Source organism: Cnephaeus nilssonii (assembly GCF_951640355.1).
Source record: "Cnephaeus nilssonii genome assembly, chromosome: 12".
Lineage (NCBI taxonomy): Eukaryota > Metazoa > Chordata > Mammalia > Chiroptera > Vespertilionidae > Cnephaeus > Cnephaeus nilssonii.
The window spans coordinates 57,832,291-57,845,043 of record NC_137083.1 but is presented as its reverse complement, the minus strand read 5'-3'; the positions used below and the strand labels follow the sequence as shown (position 1 = coordinate 57,845,043).

The window sequence follows — 12,753 nt, the reverse complement described above, 5'->3', positions numbered from 1 at the left end:
CTCCTGTGGTGGCGGCGGCGGCGGTGGCAGCGGGACTCTTTCTGGGTCCTGCCCCCATGGTGGCGGTGGCGGCAGCCGCGGGACTCTTTCTGGGTCCCGCAGGACTCTGGGTCCTGAGTCTTGTGCGATTTCGCACACTGGGCCCCTAGTATATATATAAAAGCCTAAGCAACCGTTATGACCGAAGGACCGGTCGACCAGTCGCTATGACGCGCACTGACCACCAGGGGGCAGATGCTCAACGTAGGAGCTTCCCCCTGGTGGTCAGTGTGTTCCCACAGGGGTAGGGCTGCTCAGCCAGAAGCCAGGCTCACTGCTGGCAAGCACAGCTACAGTGGCAGGAGCCTCTCCTGACTCCGCGGCAGCACTACTGAGCAGCAGCAGCAGGCACAGAGGGCTGGGATGGGCGCGCATGGTGCCAGGCCCTGGCTCGGGCTCCTCCCTGGCTGCCTGCTGCTTGGCACACTGCTACATCCCTCAGGGGATGTCCGACTGCCGGTTTAGGCCCGATCCCCACAGGCCTCCTGTAGGGATTGGGCTAAACCGGCAGTCAGATATCCCCTGAGGTGTCCTGGATTGCAAGAGGGTGAAAGCCAGGCTGAGGTATCTCCCACCCACCCCCCCATGCACGAATCCATGCACCAGGCCTCTAGTTTAAAATAAATGGCTAAAGAATGCAGAAAGGTAAATAAGGAGCTCCATGTTTGCCATGAAATGATGATCTTTGAAGGACGGGGATCTCATCCTTCATCTTTGCACATCTGAAGAATGCGACAGCACCAAGTCTAAGCTATCTTCCCTATCAATGCAAAACAGTATCACACATATGAAAAAATTACTGGCAATAGCTGTGTCCCAGCTTTAAATCATATACCATTGGTGACTTGCCAAATTTTCTGAGTCCCTGTCTTGAAAAGATGCCATTTAAAGATAAAGTCAGTTCATCAAGGTCTTTCAGGAAATTAATTCCAACTATATTCCACATTGTTGCCAACATTGCACTGCCCAGAAATTGCTCATAGGAATGAATGACAGGAGCAAGATTTTCATTACAGCTTCATAGATAGGAAATAAAAAGCCAGCACAAATGGGACACTTGGAGTATGGTTGTTAGGGAAGGGTTATGGTGAGCCTCCAAGGGCAGGTTAGGGAATTTGGGCTTCACTCTGACCCTAATGGTGACCCCTGAGCACTTGTGAGAGAGGGTGCTACACTACAAAGGTAAGAAGTTGATATGGAGGATGAGGAGGTAACAGGCCGAAGGTCCGTGCAGGAAGGATCCTATATAATAAGAGGGTAATATGCAAATCGACCGAACGGTAGAACGAGTCGCTATGACGCGCAATGACCACCAGGGGGCAGACGCTCACCACAGGAGCTGCCCCCTGGTGGTCAGTGCGCTCCCACAGGGGAGCGCCGCTCAGCCAGAAGCCGGGCTCACAGCTGGCGAGCACAGTGGTGGTGGAGGGAGCCTCTCCCACCTCTGTGGCAGCAATAAGGATGTCCAACTGCCATCCTCCAAGGGCTCCCAGACTGCAAAAGGGCGCAGGCTGGGCTAAGGGACCGCCCCTCCCCCCAGTGCACGAATGTTGTGCACTGGGCCTCTAGAACTGTTATAAAAGTTATGAGGAAAGTGAATACGTTCCTGAACTACACTGGCAGCCAGAATGGAAAGAGAGAAAGGGTCAAAGAAATAAAAAATGCTGGAGCTCCCCATGATGTACATGCTGGACTTGAGAGCAAAGAATTTTATGCAGATATGAAAGCCAATAGAAACAAACAAAAATGTATTCAGAATATTTAGCATCACATTGGGAATTTTAAAATATGATATTAATAACAAAATTCAGCTAGGTTTTCTATAGTAAGATTACTCAGGAATACTGCAAAATAATACCAACAACAACTGGTTACTACCAGCCTTAACCAGTCCCCGCATATATTCATACCGGAAGGGCCCCCTCAGAGGGATTAAGTGACACTATCCTATTAAATACTGGATGGATTACATATTTATTTCAAGTCTCTGACAGCAAGAATACTCTTTTCGATACATTGTTTATTATAAGAACTGCTATTTGGCCCCGTGAGTACAATTATGCAAATATGGACTAATGGACAGAGGTCTGGAATCAACAGTTTTGCCTCAGCTTGCCAATCACTTTCTTTTAATTGAGGTGAAATTCACATAACATAAAATCAACCATTTTAAAGTGAACAATTCAGGGGCATTTAGTACATTCTCAATATTGTGCAACTACCACCTCTATTTTCAAAAGCCATTCATTTCTTAAAAGGAACAATGATACCACTCTTACCATATGTGATAACATGAGGATAGCATACATAACTATTTAAAAAATTGGTGAGATCACTCTAGGCCTTTAACTGATCACCTACCACTCAGACGCGCACACACACACACACATACACACACACACACACACACACACACACACACACACACACACAGTCTGTTGTCTCCATCACAGTTATTTAAAGCATTGCGACAGGAATTTTATTCTAAATACTAGAGGCCTGGTGCACGAAATTCGTGTACGGGGGGGGGGGGGGAAATCCCCTCAGCCCAGTCTGCACCCTCTCCAATCCTGGACCCCGCGGGGGATGTCCGACTGCCGGTTTAGGCTCAATCCTGCCGGCAGTCGGACATCCCTCTCACAATCTGGGACCGCTGGTTCCTAACTGCTTACCTGCCAGCCTGTCTGATCACCCCAACTGCCCCCCCTGCCAGCCTGATCACACCTAACCGCCTCTGCCTGCTGGCCTGATCACCCCCAACTGCCCCCCCCCCCCGCCCCGCCAGCCTGGTCGCCCCCAATAGCCGCCCCCCATCAGCCTGGTTGCCCCCAACTGCCCCCCTGCCAGCCTGGTCGCCCCATGCAGCCTTCTGTTCAGTCGTTTGGTCATCCCTCACTAACCCCCCTGCCAGCCTTGTCACCCCACACAGCCTGCTGTGTGGTCGTCCATCCGGTTGTTTCGGTCGTGACGGTCCCTGGCTTTTTATATATTAGGATAGCTCCTGGAGTTTCACAACATATTAAATTTAGAAAATGAATATAAACTCTACTATATCTTTGATACAAATCTTATAAATGGATGTCTCATATTCCTTTTACATAAGTACCAGAAAAGCTCTTAATTTTTAAAAAATTTATCTTTATCATTGAAAGTATTACAGATGTCCTATTTGTGTGTTTTTTGTTTTCCCCATTGACCCCCTCCAACCAGTACCCATCTCTCCCAGGTTTTCACCACCCCTATTGCCTGTGTTCTTGGGTTATGCATATAAGTTCCCCAGTTAATCCTCCCCTCCCACCCCCTAACCCTCCCCTTCCCACTGAAGTTTGTCAGCCTGTTGCATGCTTTTATGCCTCTGAATCTATTTTATTCATCAGTTTATTTTGTTCATCAGATTCCACAAATAAGTGAGATAATGTGATACTTATCTTTCTCTGACTGGCTTATTTAGATTAGCATAATACTCTCCAGGTTCATGTCCGCTGTTGCAAATGGTGAGTTCTTTCTTTTTTTTTACAGCTGTGTAGCATTCCATTGTGTAAAGGTACCACAGCTTTTTTATCCACTCATTCACTGATGGGCACTTGGGCTGTTTCCAAACCTTAGCTACTGTAAATTGCACTGCTATGAATAAAGGGGTGGATATATTCTTTCTGACTGGTGTTTCTGGATTCTTAGGAGATGTTATTTTAAAAGACAAAAAAAGTCTAAAAGAGATTTCCATGTACATACCTTATTGGGATAGCTGGCTGCTTCCTCCCAAAATTGACTTCAAAGAGCAAGCCTTCCACAGCAATAAATAAAAATTGTGCAAATGTCACAATGTTCCCGCATCCTGGATGCTTCCTGCATAGTGGGGGACAAAAAGAAAAAGGCACAAAAAACTGAGATAAAGGCCACTATGACTTGTTATATTGACAGTTCAGAGTAACAGGGAGATAGATTTCCATCACCCACTGTCCTCTCAGTTTTCATGTCCCATGGATCACATACATTTAGCAAATACCTCACAGAGAAGAATGTGAAGCCTTATTTCACTCTTCTGTAGGTATAGCAGGCCATCAGGAAGGACCACTCTGATATACTCTTCCTGAAATTATGACACAACCTTCTTGGTAAACTGTAGGAATTGGTCAGTCAGATGTTCTTTTTGAGATCTTCACTTAACCAAGAGGACTTTATTCAGGAACCTAGTCAGCCTACACAGCGTATGCTCAGGTCTCCTAGAAATGTTTATATATCCCCTGACCAGAAATCTCCAAGACTACTGTCAACCAAAGACTCATACCCGGAGACATTGCCTTAGCTACCCCACAGGGGCAAAAATTGGTTTTTGGGGTGGGGGGAAAGCTTACTATTTTGTAAGTATAAAGCACAGATATATGTACAGCACATAAACCCATATATAGTGTGTCTGTGGGGGGATGACTAGGAAAACGATGTCTAAAAAGGGGTTTTAGATGGGGGTGGGGAGAGGGGTAAGAAGCAATAATGAAAAGAATGAGGACACTGCTATAGTCTACTATTCTCCACTACCTTTAACACAAATATATTAGGCACTCAATGAATGTTCATGAAATTCCATCGAAGCTCTTCAGTGATCTATGTAAGGGATGGGGAATCTTTCATGGTGACTTAGGGGAAAATGTACAAGAGAAGAATTCCTTCTGGCATCCCTCCTGAGGCACTCTGAAAAGGAGTTACCGAAACGGTTTGTGGTTTTCTTGAGCTTGTCTTCCATGAGGCTCTGCTCAATCACTGGAGGAAGGTCAAAGTGAGCAGCTAGCTGCCTTTGTTTTCTGGAAGCTTCCCGGCTGCCCGTACTACCCATATTCCCACATTACAAAATTCAGCCTTCGAATCCTGCACCTTCACCTTCACCTTCACTCAAGACATTTACCCACAGCTAGTGAGTAGAGGGGTGTAATTATATTACTAAATATTAATACAATGCTATTTATCAAACTCCATCCTCTGTTAGTGGTTTTAATATTAAATAGCAGTGACAAGTATACAAATTCCAAAATACACGCATCAGGCATAAAAATAAAACAGCTCCCAGCACAAGCCTTTCTTGTACGGAGCCATGCTTGCACCTGAGGCAGAACTGTTGCTCCTCTTTAGGCTCCACTGCCTATGAAAACGACTGCTTTATATTCAATTCAGTGATTTCTTTTAGCACCTCTTATGTTCCAAGGACAGGGCTCAAGGTTGCAGGAACCCATAAATAATCATGTAAGACATTTACGTCATTGAAGGAGCTAATTAAAGCCATTAGCCTCACTATAAATTAGAGAAGGAACCTGAGCTCTAGATAGTTCTTGGCACCGTCTACACACCTAGGCTGCTCGTTACAACCATGTGCCCTGGGAGCCTCCCCTCCCAGTTCGGATTGGATTGGTCTGGGGTAGGGTCCTGTACTGTTGAAAGCTTCCCACTTGATTCTCATGTGCGGCCAGAGCAGAGAACCCTAAGGTAGGTCTGGGGGAAAGGCCGGGAGGGGGGAGGGTGCGTGTAAGATGCAGAGGTAATCTTCACGTGCTGACACAGGATTGAGAATTACTGTACTCCAGTGGCTAAAAATTAACATGCAAGATGCAGCTGTCATTACCCTGTGACATGGAAGTTGATTACATCTAGTTTTCTTATCTTTCAAATGGGAACACTATGAGTGCCTATCCCATTGGTTTTATTGCAGAGCAAATAAGCCAGTCCCTTAAACACACTTCCCATAGTGTCTGCCAAGCAGGGAAAAAGGCAGACGAGGACTCTAGGATGACCAAAATGTCGCATCTTGCATATCAGTAGGTCTCCAATTGAATATAGTAACCTTTTAAAATATATTTGTATTGACCGTTTTTCTCACCTATAAATCAAAAGGGACATGCTTTTAACCTAGTCCTGAGGATGTGATGAAAAAAATATACATAACGTGCCAAACCCAAGATTTAGCCCGAGGGCTCAAGAAGCTTCCTTGCTTTCCCTCCCATTTCTCTTTACCAAAAGCTTAGGTCAACTCAACTAAAGAACAATTAGGAAGTACCTACTGTGCGTAAAGTTAGGGGCTAGCTGCCAGGAAGCTCCCTTGTGAATGAGACCTGACCCCTGCCCCCGAGATGACAGGATGCAGGAGTATGAGAGAGTAAGGACTCAGTGCCACAGAGGGATGGCTAGAGGAAGGTGCCCCTACTCTCCGGGCAGTGTCTGGCCTTCACTCAGGCTCCTGAATGAATGTGGGGATGCCTCACTTTAAGCAACCATGATCTGGACTTAGGACACCTCCAACAACAAATCCCATACCCAGTAGGAGTCACTTCCTATCAGCCCCTTGACAACTCTAACCTCCGTTCTCTATTTCCATAGGATTGTTAAATTTCCCTAATGCACTCACATGATTCCATATTTAAAAAATGAACTTACAGAGCTTTTTAGGAACATACTGTTGTGTAGATACCAATAGAATTATTTATTTTAACTTAAATAATTCATTTCAAAACTTCAGAGTAAAAACTTAGAGCCTTTTCCCTAAATCACTTGTTTTGTTGAAATTCATTTATCAAGAATTATAATCATAACTGAAAACAGTTTCTTTGACTTTGAAGTCTCTTTGGCAAGGATCCAAATTTATTTCATTTCATTTTATTTTTTTATATAAATTTTTTTTTAAATCCTCACCCGAGGATATGCTTTTATTGATTTTAGAGAGAGACATACATGTGAGAGAGAAACATCGATTGGTTGCCTCTCGTATGCACCCTGACTGGGGATCGAACCCACAACCTGGGTATGTGTCTGACCAGAAATCGGACCCACGACCCTTCGGTGCATGGAATAATGCTCCAACCAACCGAGCCACGCTGGCCTGGGCAAAATTTTTATTTTTTTAAAAAGGCAACTTTGAAGAGCATGAATTGGGCATATATTTTATGCCTTTTGTTATCTCATATTCTAGATTTAGGAAACTATTCTATTTGATTCAGTACTAGGCACTTGATTGGAATAAAATGGAGGAAAGAAAATGTTTCAGATTGTTTTCCTCCTGTAAGACACACAATACCTTGCCTACTCAGTTAGCTGGAGCATATCCCCTCAGTCATTCACATCTGCTCTTTACACTGCATTGTGGCCTGTATTTTATTTTAGATCCTAAATATAGGCATGAACATCAGAAAGAAAAACCTACATTTGTTTTCCAATTTGGGAAAAATGATTTTAAATATTCGCTTCTCCCTGCAATTCACTTGAGCATTTCCATTTTTCTACTTGCCACTTATTACGGCACCCAATGGTTCCAAGGAAGCCATATAAAAAGCACAGCTCCTGCTCTATAAAGATTTATGAGCTGTGATGTCCCAAGACAGAGTCACAAATTCTGAGAAGGCCAAAACTAGAAAGAACTTTAAAGACCATCCAGTCCAACCAGCTCTTATTTTATTGTAACGTGAGAAGTCGTGAGTTGCCCAAGCAAATCAGGAAAAAGCTGCTATTCATCTGCTGTCCCATTCATTAAAGTCATAAATGTACTCCTCTCCTTATGAAAACCCATTGCTGTATGCAAAAACCTAGATTTACAAAAAAGGATAAATGAGCGACGATTTATTTACACATTATTCGAAGTGTTCTAAGTAGAAGCTTCCATAATGCATGAAAACATTCTGTAAAGTTACATTTACCCACAACTTCTCAGGAACAGACCCATAAAACAAGGTAGACCTGCACTGAAATAAAAGTCGTCAGAGGGGAGGGGAAGCCTCCTTCAGATCCACGTGAGGCAGGTGGCGCCATCACCTCCCCGCCCCACTTGTACTGTTGAGCAAACAGACAGGGGAGATCAAGTAATTTAGCCGAGTGCTCATAACTAGTAAGAGGGCCTTCAGCTGCTAGCATAACTGACATCACACAACCTTTCAGAAGATTTAATTTAATGGCATATTCAACACAAATGTGACACTATTATTCTCTGACCTTTATTTGGCTGCCCTGATTTTACCACATTTTTATATTTTAAAGTCAATTTCCATTTGTTAAGTTGTATGAGTCCTTATATATTTTGAAAATTAACCCCTCATCAGATATATCTGTGGCAAATATGATCTCCCCTACAGTAGGCTCCCTTTTCATTTGTTGATGGTTTCTTTTGCTGTGCAGAAGCTTTTTATTTTGATGTAGTCCCATTTGTTTATTTTCTATGTTTCCCTTGCCTTAGGAGATCTATCAGCAAACATATTGCTACAAGAGGTGTCTTAGATTTTTGTGTCTGCCTGTGGTTTCTTGTGGAATTTTTATGGTTATATGACTTACATTTAAGTCTTTTATCCATTTTGAGTTTATTCTTGTGTATGGTGTAAGTTGGTGGCCTAGTTTCATTTTTTTGCATGTGTTTGTCCAATTTTCCCAACACCAATTATTAAAGAGGCTGTCTTGACTCCATTGTATGCTCTTGTCTCCTTTGTCAAATATTAATTGAGCATAATGGCTTGGGTCGACTTCTGGGTTCTCTCTTCGGTTCCATTAATCTATATGCCTGTTCTTGTGCCAGGACCAGGCTGTTTTGAGCACAGTGGCTTTGTAGTACAACTTGATATCTGGTATTGTGATCCCCACCACTTTGTTCTTCTTTCTCAAGATTGCTGCGGCTATGCATGGTCTTTTTTAGTTCCATATAAATTTTGGAATATTTGTTCTGGGTCAGTGAAATATGCCATTGGAATTTTAAAGGAACTGCATTAAATTCAAAGATTGCTTACAAACAATCCCATTAAAAAATGGGCAAAGACCTAAATAGACACTTCTCCAAAGAGGACATACAGCTGGCTAAAAGACATATGAAACAATGCTCAGTCACTAATCATCAGAGAGATGCAAATTAAAATGACAATGAGGTATCATTGTCAGAATGGCTATCATTAACAAATCAACAAAGATCAAGTGCTGGCGAGGATGCAGAGAAAAGGGAACCCTAGTACACTGCTGGTGGGAATGCAGACTGGTACAGTCATTATGGAAAACAGTATGGAGTTTCCTCAAAAAATTAAAAATGGAACTGCCATTTGACCCAGTGATCCCACTTCTAGGAATATATCCTAAGAAACCCAGAACACCAATCAGAAAGAATGTATGTACCCCTATGTTCACAGCAGCACAATTTACAATAGCTAAGATCTGGAAACAGCCCAAGTTAGATGAGTGGATAAAAAAAAGCTGTGGTACATTTACACCATGGAATACTATGCAGCAGTAAAAAAGAAAGATTTCTTACCCTTTGGGATAGTATGGAGGGATCTGGAGAGTATGATACTAAGCCAAATAAGCCAGTCAGAGAAAGACAAACATCACATGATCTTACATGTGGAATGCAATGAACAAAATAAACGGATGAACAAAACAGATCCAGAGGCATAGAAGCATGAACAGACTGACTAATCTCAGAGGGAAGGCAGGGTGGTAGAGGGGGTGAGGGGTGGGAAGAGATTAACCAAAGAACTCCTACGCATATCTGCATAACCCATGGACACAGACAATAGTGCAGGGAAGGCCTGGGGAGGAGGATGGGGGCGGGGGTCCATGGGGGAAAAAAGGGGACATATGTAATACTTTCAACTGTAAAGATAAATTTAAAAAAATAAAAGAACAGAAATCATTAAAAAAAATTGATTTCCAAAGTAACCTTCCTTTGAAATGTACCAGCTTACAGCAGGATACATTGCTATATCCCTCGCCACCTGCTCTCAAGAAGGACAAATGGCCCTGGCCAGTGTGGCTCAGTTCGCTGGGCCTCCTCCTGTGCACCACAACGCTGCCAGTCGGATTCTAGGTCAAGGCACATGCCCAGGTTTCGGGCTGGATCCCCAATGGGGAGCGTGCAGTAGGCAGCTGATCGATGTTGCATTTTCATATCGATGTTCCTCTCTCCTCCTCTCTCTCTAAAAATCAATAAACTATTCCTTTTTTTAAAAAAAAGTACTTTATCCTTTAAAAAGAAAAGAATGACAAATGACAGGTCTTTATCAACACTGTCTGCATAACAAAATTTCAAGCTCAGTAACTGCAAAAATGAACCCCACACAGAGTTTACCTTAAATAAACTGGTTGCTTCAGAATGACTTAATCCATGGTATCAGGAAAATAAAAGACGTTTCTAGTGGGCACCACATGAGAAACTGGGTGACCAAAACCTATAGCCTGCTCAAGTTCAAAATTAACAGGGAGGTTGAAAAGAGTTATTGGACTAAGAGTTTAGATATCCTGGATTCCAGTTTTGTCTCTGCCACTTACAAGGAGTAAAAGACCATCTGACTTCTTGGGAACTGTTCCATTTTCAGTAAAACAGACATTCTAATTCTTGACCTATATTGGGCACAGATTGTCCTGATGGCCCATGGAGATAACGTGTAGACTCGGAAACATGATGGTAGATAGCGCCATAAATAGCATTTCACAGCAGGAGAAGGAGGTCCAGAGAAGCGAAATGATTTGAAAAGGTCACCCAACCCGGGTATGACAAAGCCAAGAATGAAGTTCATAATTTCGAGATTTTTTCAGTCCTGAGCCTTTTTCAGGACACCTGTTGTTTTTTCTGTAAGTTTGCACCCATTGAACGTTGCACATTATTACTCAACATTATTTGCATGCCATCCTAGTTTCCCTTTGGTAAAGCCATTCTTTTTATTTTTTTTTTAAGCTAACATTGCATAAGTTTCAGGTGTGCAACATTAAAATTTGACATCTGTGTTTAATACCTCCTGTTCACCACTGGAAGCTTCCATTTGTCACCCCCATTCTTTTTTTTATTTTATTAAGAGTTTATTGGGGTGACTCTGGTTAATAAAAACCATACAGGTTTTAAGTGTACAACTCAATAAAAACATCATCTGCACCCTGCGCTCACCACCCAAAGTCAAGTATATTTCTGTTCCCACTTACCTCGTCTCTGCCCACTTCCACCTCCCAAACCCCTCCTTTCCACCTGGCTATCACCATACTGTTGTCCCTGCCTATGTGTCATATATATTTCTATTTTTTCTTAATCCCTTCGCCTTTTTTCACCCAGCCCCCCAACTCTCCTCCCCTCTGACAGCTGCCAATCTGTTATGTAACTATGCTTCTGTTTCTATTTTGTTTGTCAAATGATTGTGTTGATTACATTCCACATATACCTGAGATCATGTGGTATTTGTCTTTCTCTGACTGGCTCATTTGACTTAGCATAATACTCTCCAGGTCCATCCATGCTGTTGCAAAAGGTAAGATTTTCTTCTTTTTTATAGCCAAGTAGTATTCCATTGTATAAATGCACCACAGCTGTTTTTATCCACCCCCCAATCTTAATTTACAAAGTTACGTCCCAAAACACATGCCTCCCAATTTAAAGACTAATATCTTAAAGCTGGAAATGCTCTCTTGGGTGAATTAGACGGACCATATACATAAATAATAACTGACTCACCTACATCACTGGGAGGTAATGTTTGGGCAAAGTACTCAGGGCCATCTAATCTATAAGGGTAACAAAACAAACGCTCTGCAGGCCCTTTAACACACATGACACTTTCTTTGCAGCGTGTACAAAATCAGACTGCATTATAAGTCGAAAAGCTTTGGTCCAGCGCTCCAGTCAAACGTGGCATTATTACCCGGTTGGAGAAAAGCGCTAGAGGAACCTTGGGTTCTGCCACAAGATTCTGCCAACTTGAGCCCAGTCACGTGAGAAATTCTCCCGGATTCAATCCCCCCAGTGTGTGAAAAAGGGGTGATGCCAGCAACACCCCGAGTGTTTCCTGCGAGGGATGCTGTGAAACTATTTGGTGGGGCCGCGGACGGAGCGCAGGATGGAGGAGTGGACTCTCAGGGTCCCAGGCGGCGCAGAGCCGACCCCGCGGGGCGTGGGGGTGACGCATGGGGACGCCCCTCCGGCTTTCTCGGTGCAGCCCCGGGAACCGCGGGGTCACTCACCTGACCAGCAGCTCCAGGAAGATCACGTTACTGCAGCAGCCTGCGAACACCAGGCCCACCGCGAAGAGCGGGCGCATGGTCAGCGCGGGGAAGGGGAGCGAGCGCGCGGAGGAAGCGCCCGCCTAGACCACTACCTCGGCGGTGGCACAGAACATCGTCCCTTCCCGGAGCGCTGCTCTTCCCCGGCGCCGCCACCAACGCTCCGGGCCAGAGGAGCTGTAGTTCACTGTCAGCCCCGGCCCCATTCATTCGAGGGGGCGCTCTGGTCCTAGCCAGACTACATATCCCAGGATGCCGCGCGCCCTTACGTCATGCTGGGACGCGTCCCGCCTCTGCCGTGACCCTCCACTAGAGAAGAGGGAGAAGCGAGGTTATCGTCATGCCTCTCGCGATAGGAAGCCGCAGGGTTTTTTGGGAAGTGAAGTTCCAATCCTGCCCGAGGTGGTTTCCGGCGAGTATGCCTAGGGCTCAGAGAGGGATGCGAGCGTCGCTGTCTCCACAAACACAGCGGGCGGCACTAGAGCTGCAGACCTGCGATTGATCGCTGGCGGCGTTCTAGCATCTGAAACAATTCTGAATGGAGTGAAAGCAAAAATTCCTCTGAACTTACTTTTCTACCTTTTGAAAGGAGCATTGGAGTCAGAAAGTGCTGGAATTGAATGTTGGCTCAGCTGCTAATCAGCTCTGCTATCTCGGGCAACTTCTTCGAGCCTGAGTCTCATTATTGGTAAAAAACGGGAGCAGTAATGCCCAGTTAGCAGT

The 12,753-nt window shown here is 44.3% G+C and overlaps 1 protein-coding gene across 1 annotated transcript in view; it reads right to left on the bottom strand.

Annotated features, from left to right (window-relative positions):
• Positions 1–12,251, bottom strand: part of SLC35B4 (solute carrier family 35 member B4) — a 39,774-nt gene extending 27,523 nt beyond the window's left edge. The window contains exons 1-2 of the mRNA XM_079786327.1: positions 11,992–12,251; positions 3,772–3,885 (exon numbers count right to left, since the gene is read on the bottom strand). Coding sequence (XP_079642453.1) covers positions 3,772–3,885; positions 11,992–12,068 — 191 coding nt within the window. The 5' untranslated portion in view covers positions 12,069–12,251. The remainder of the gene's footprint in view (positions 1–3,771; positions 3,886–11,991) is intronic.
• Positions 12,252–12,753: the final 502 nt, after the last annotated feature.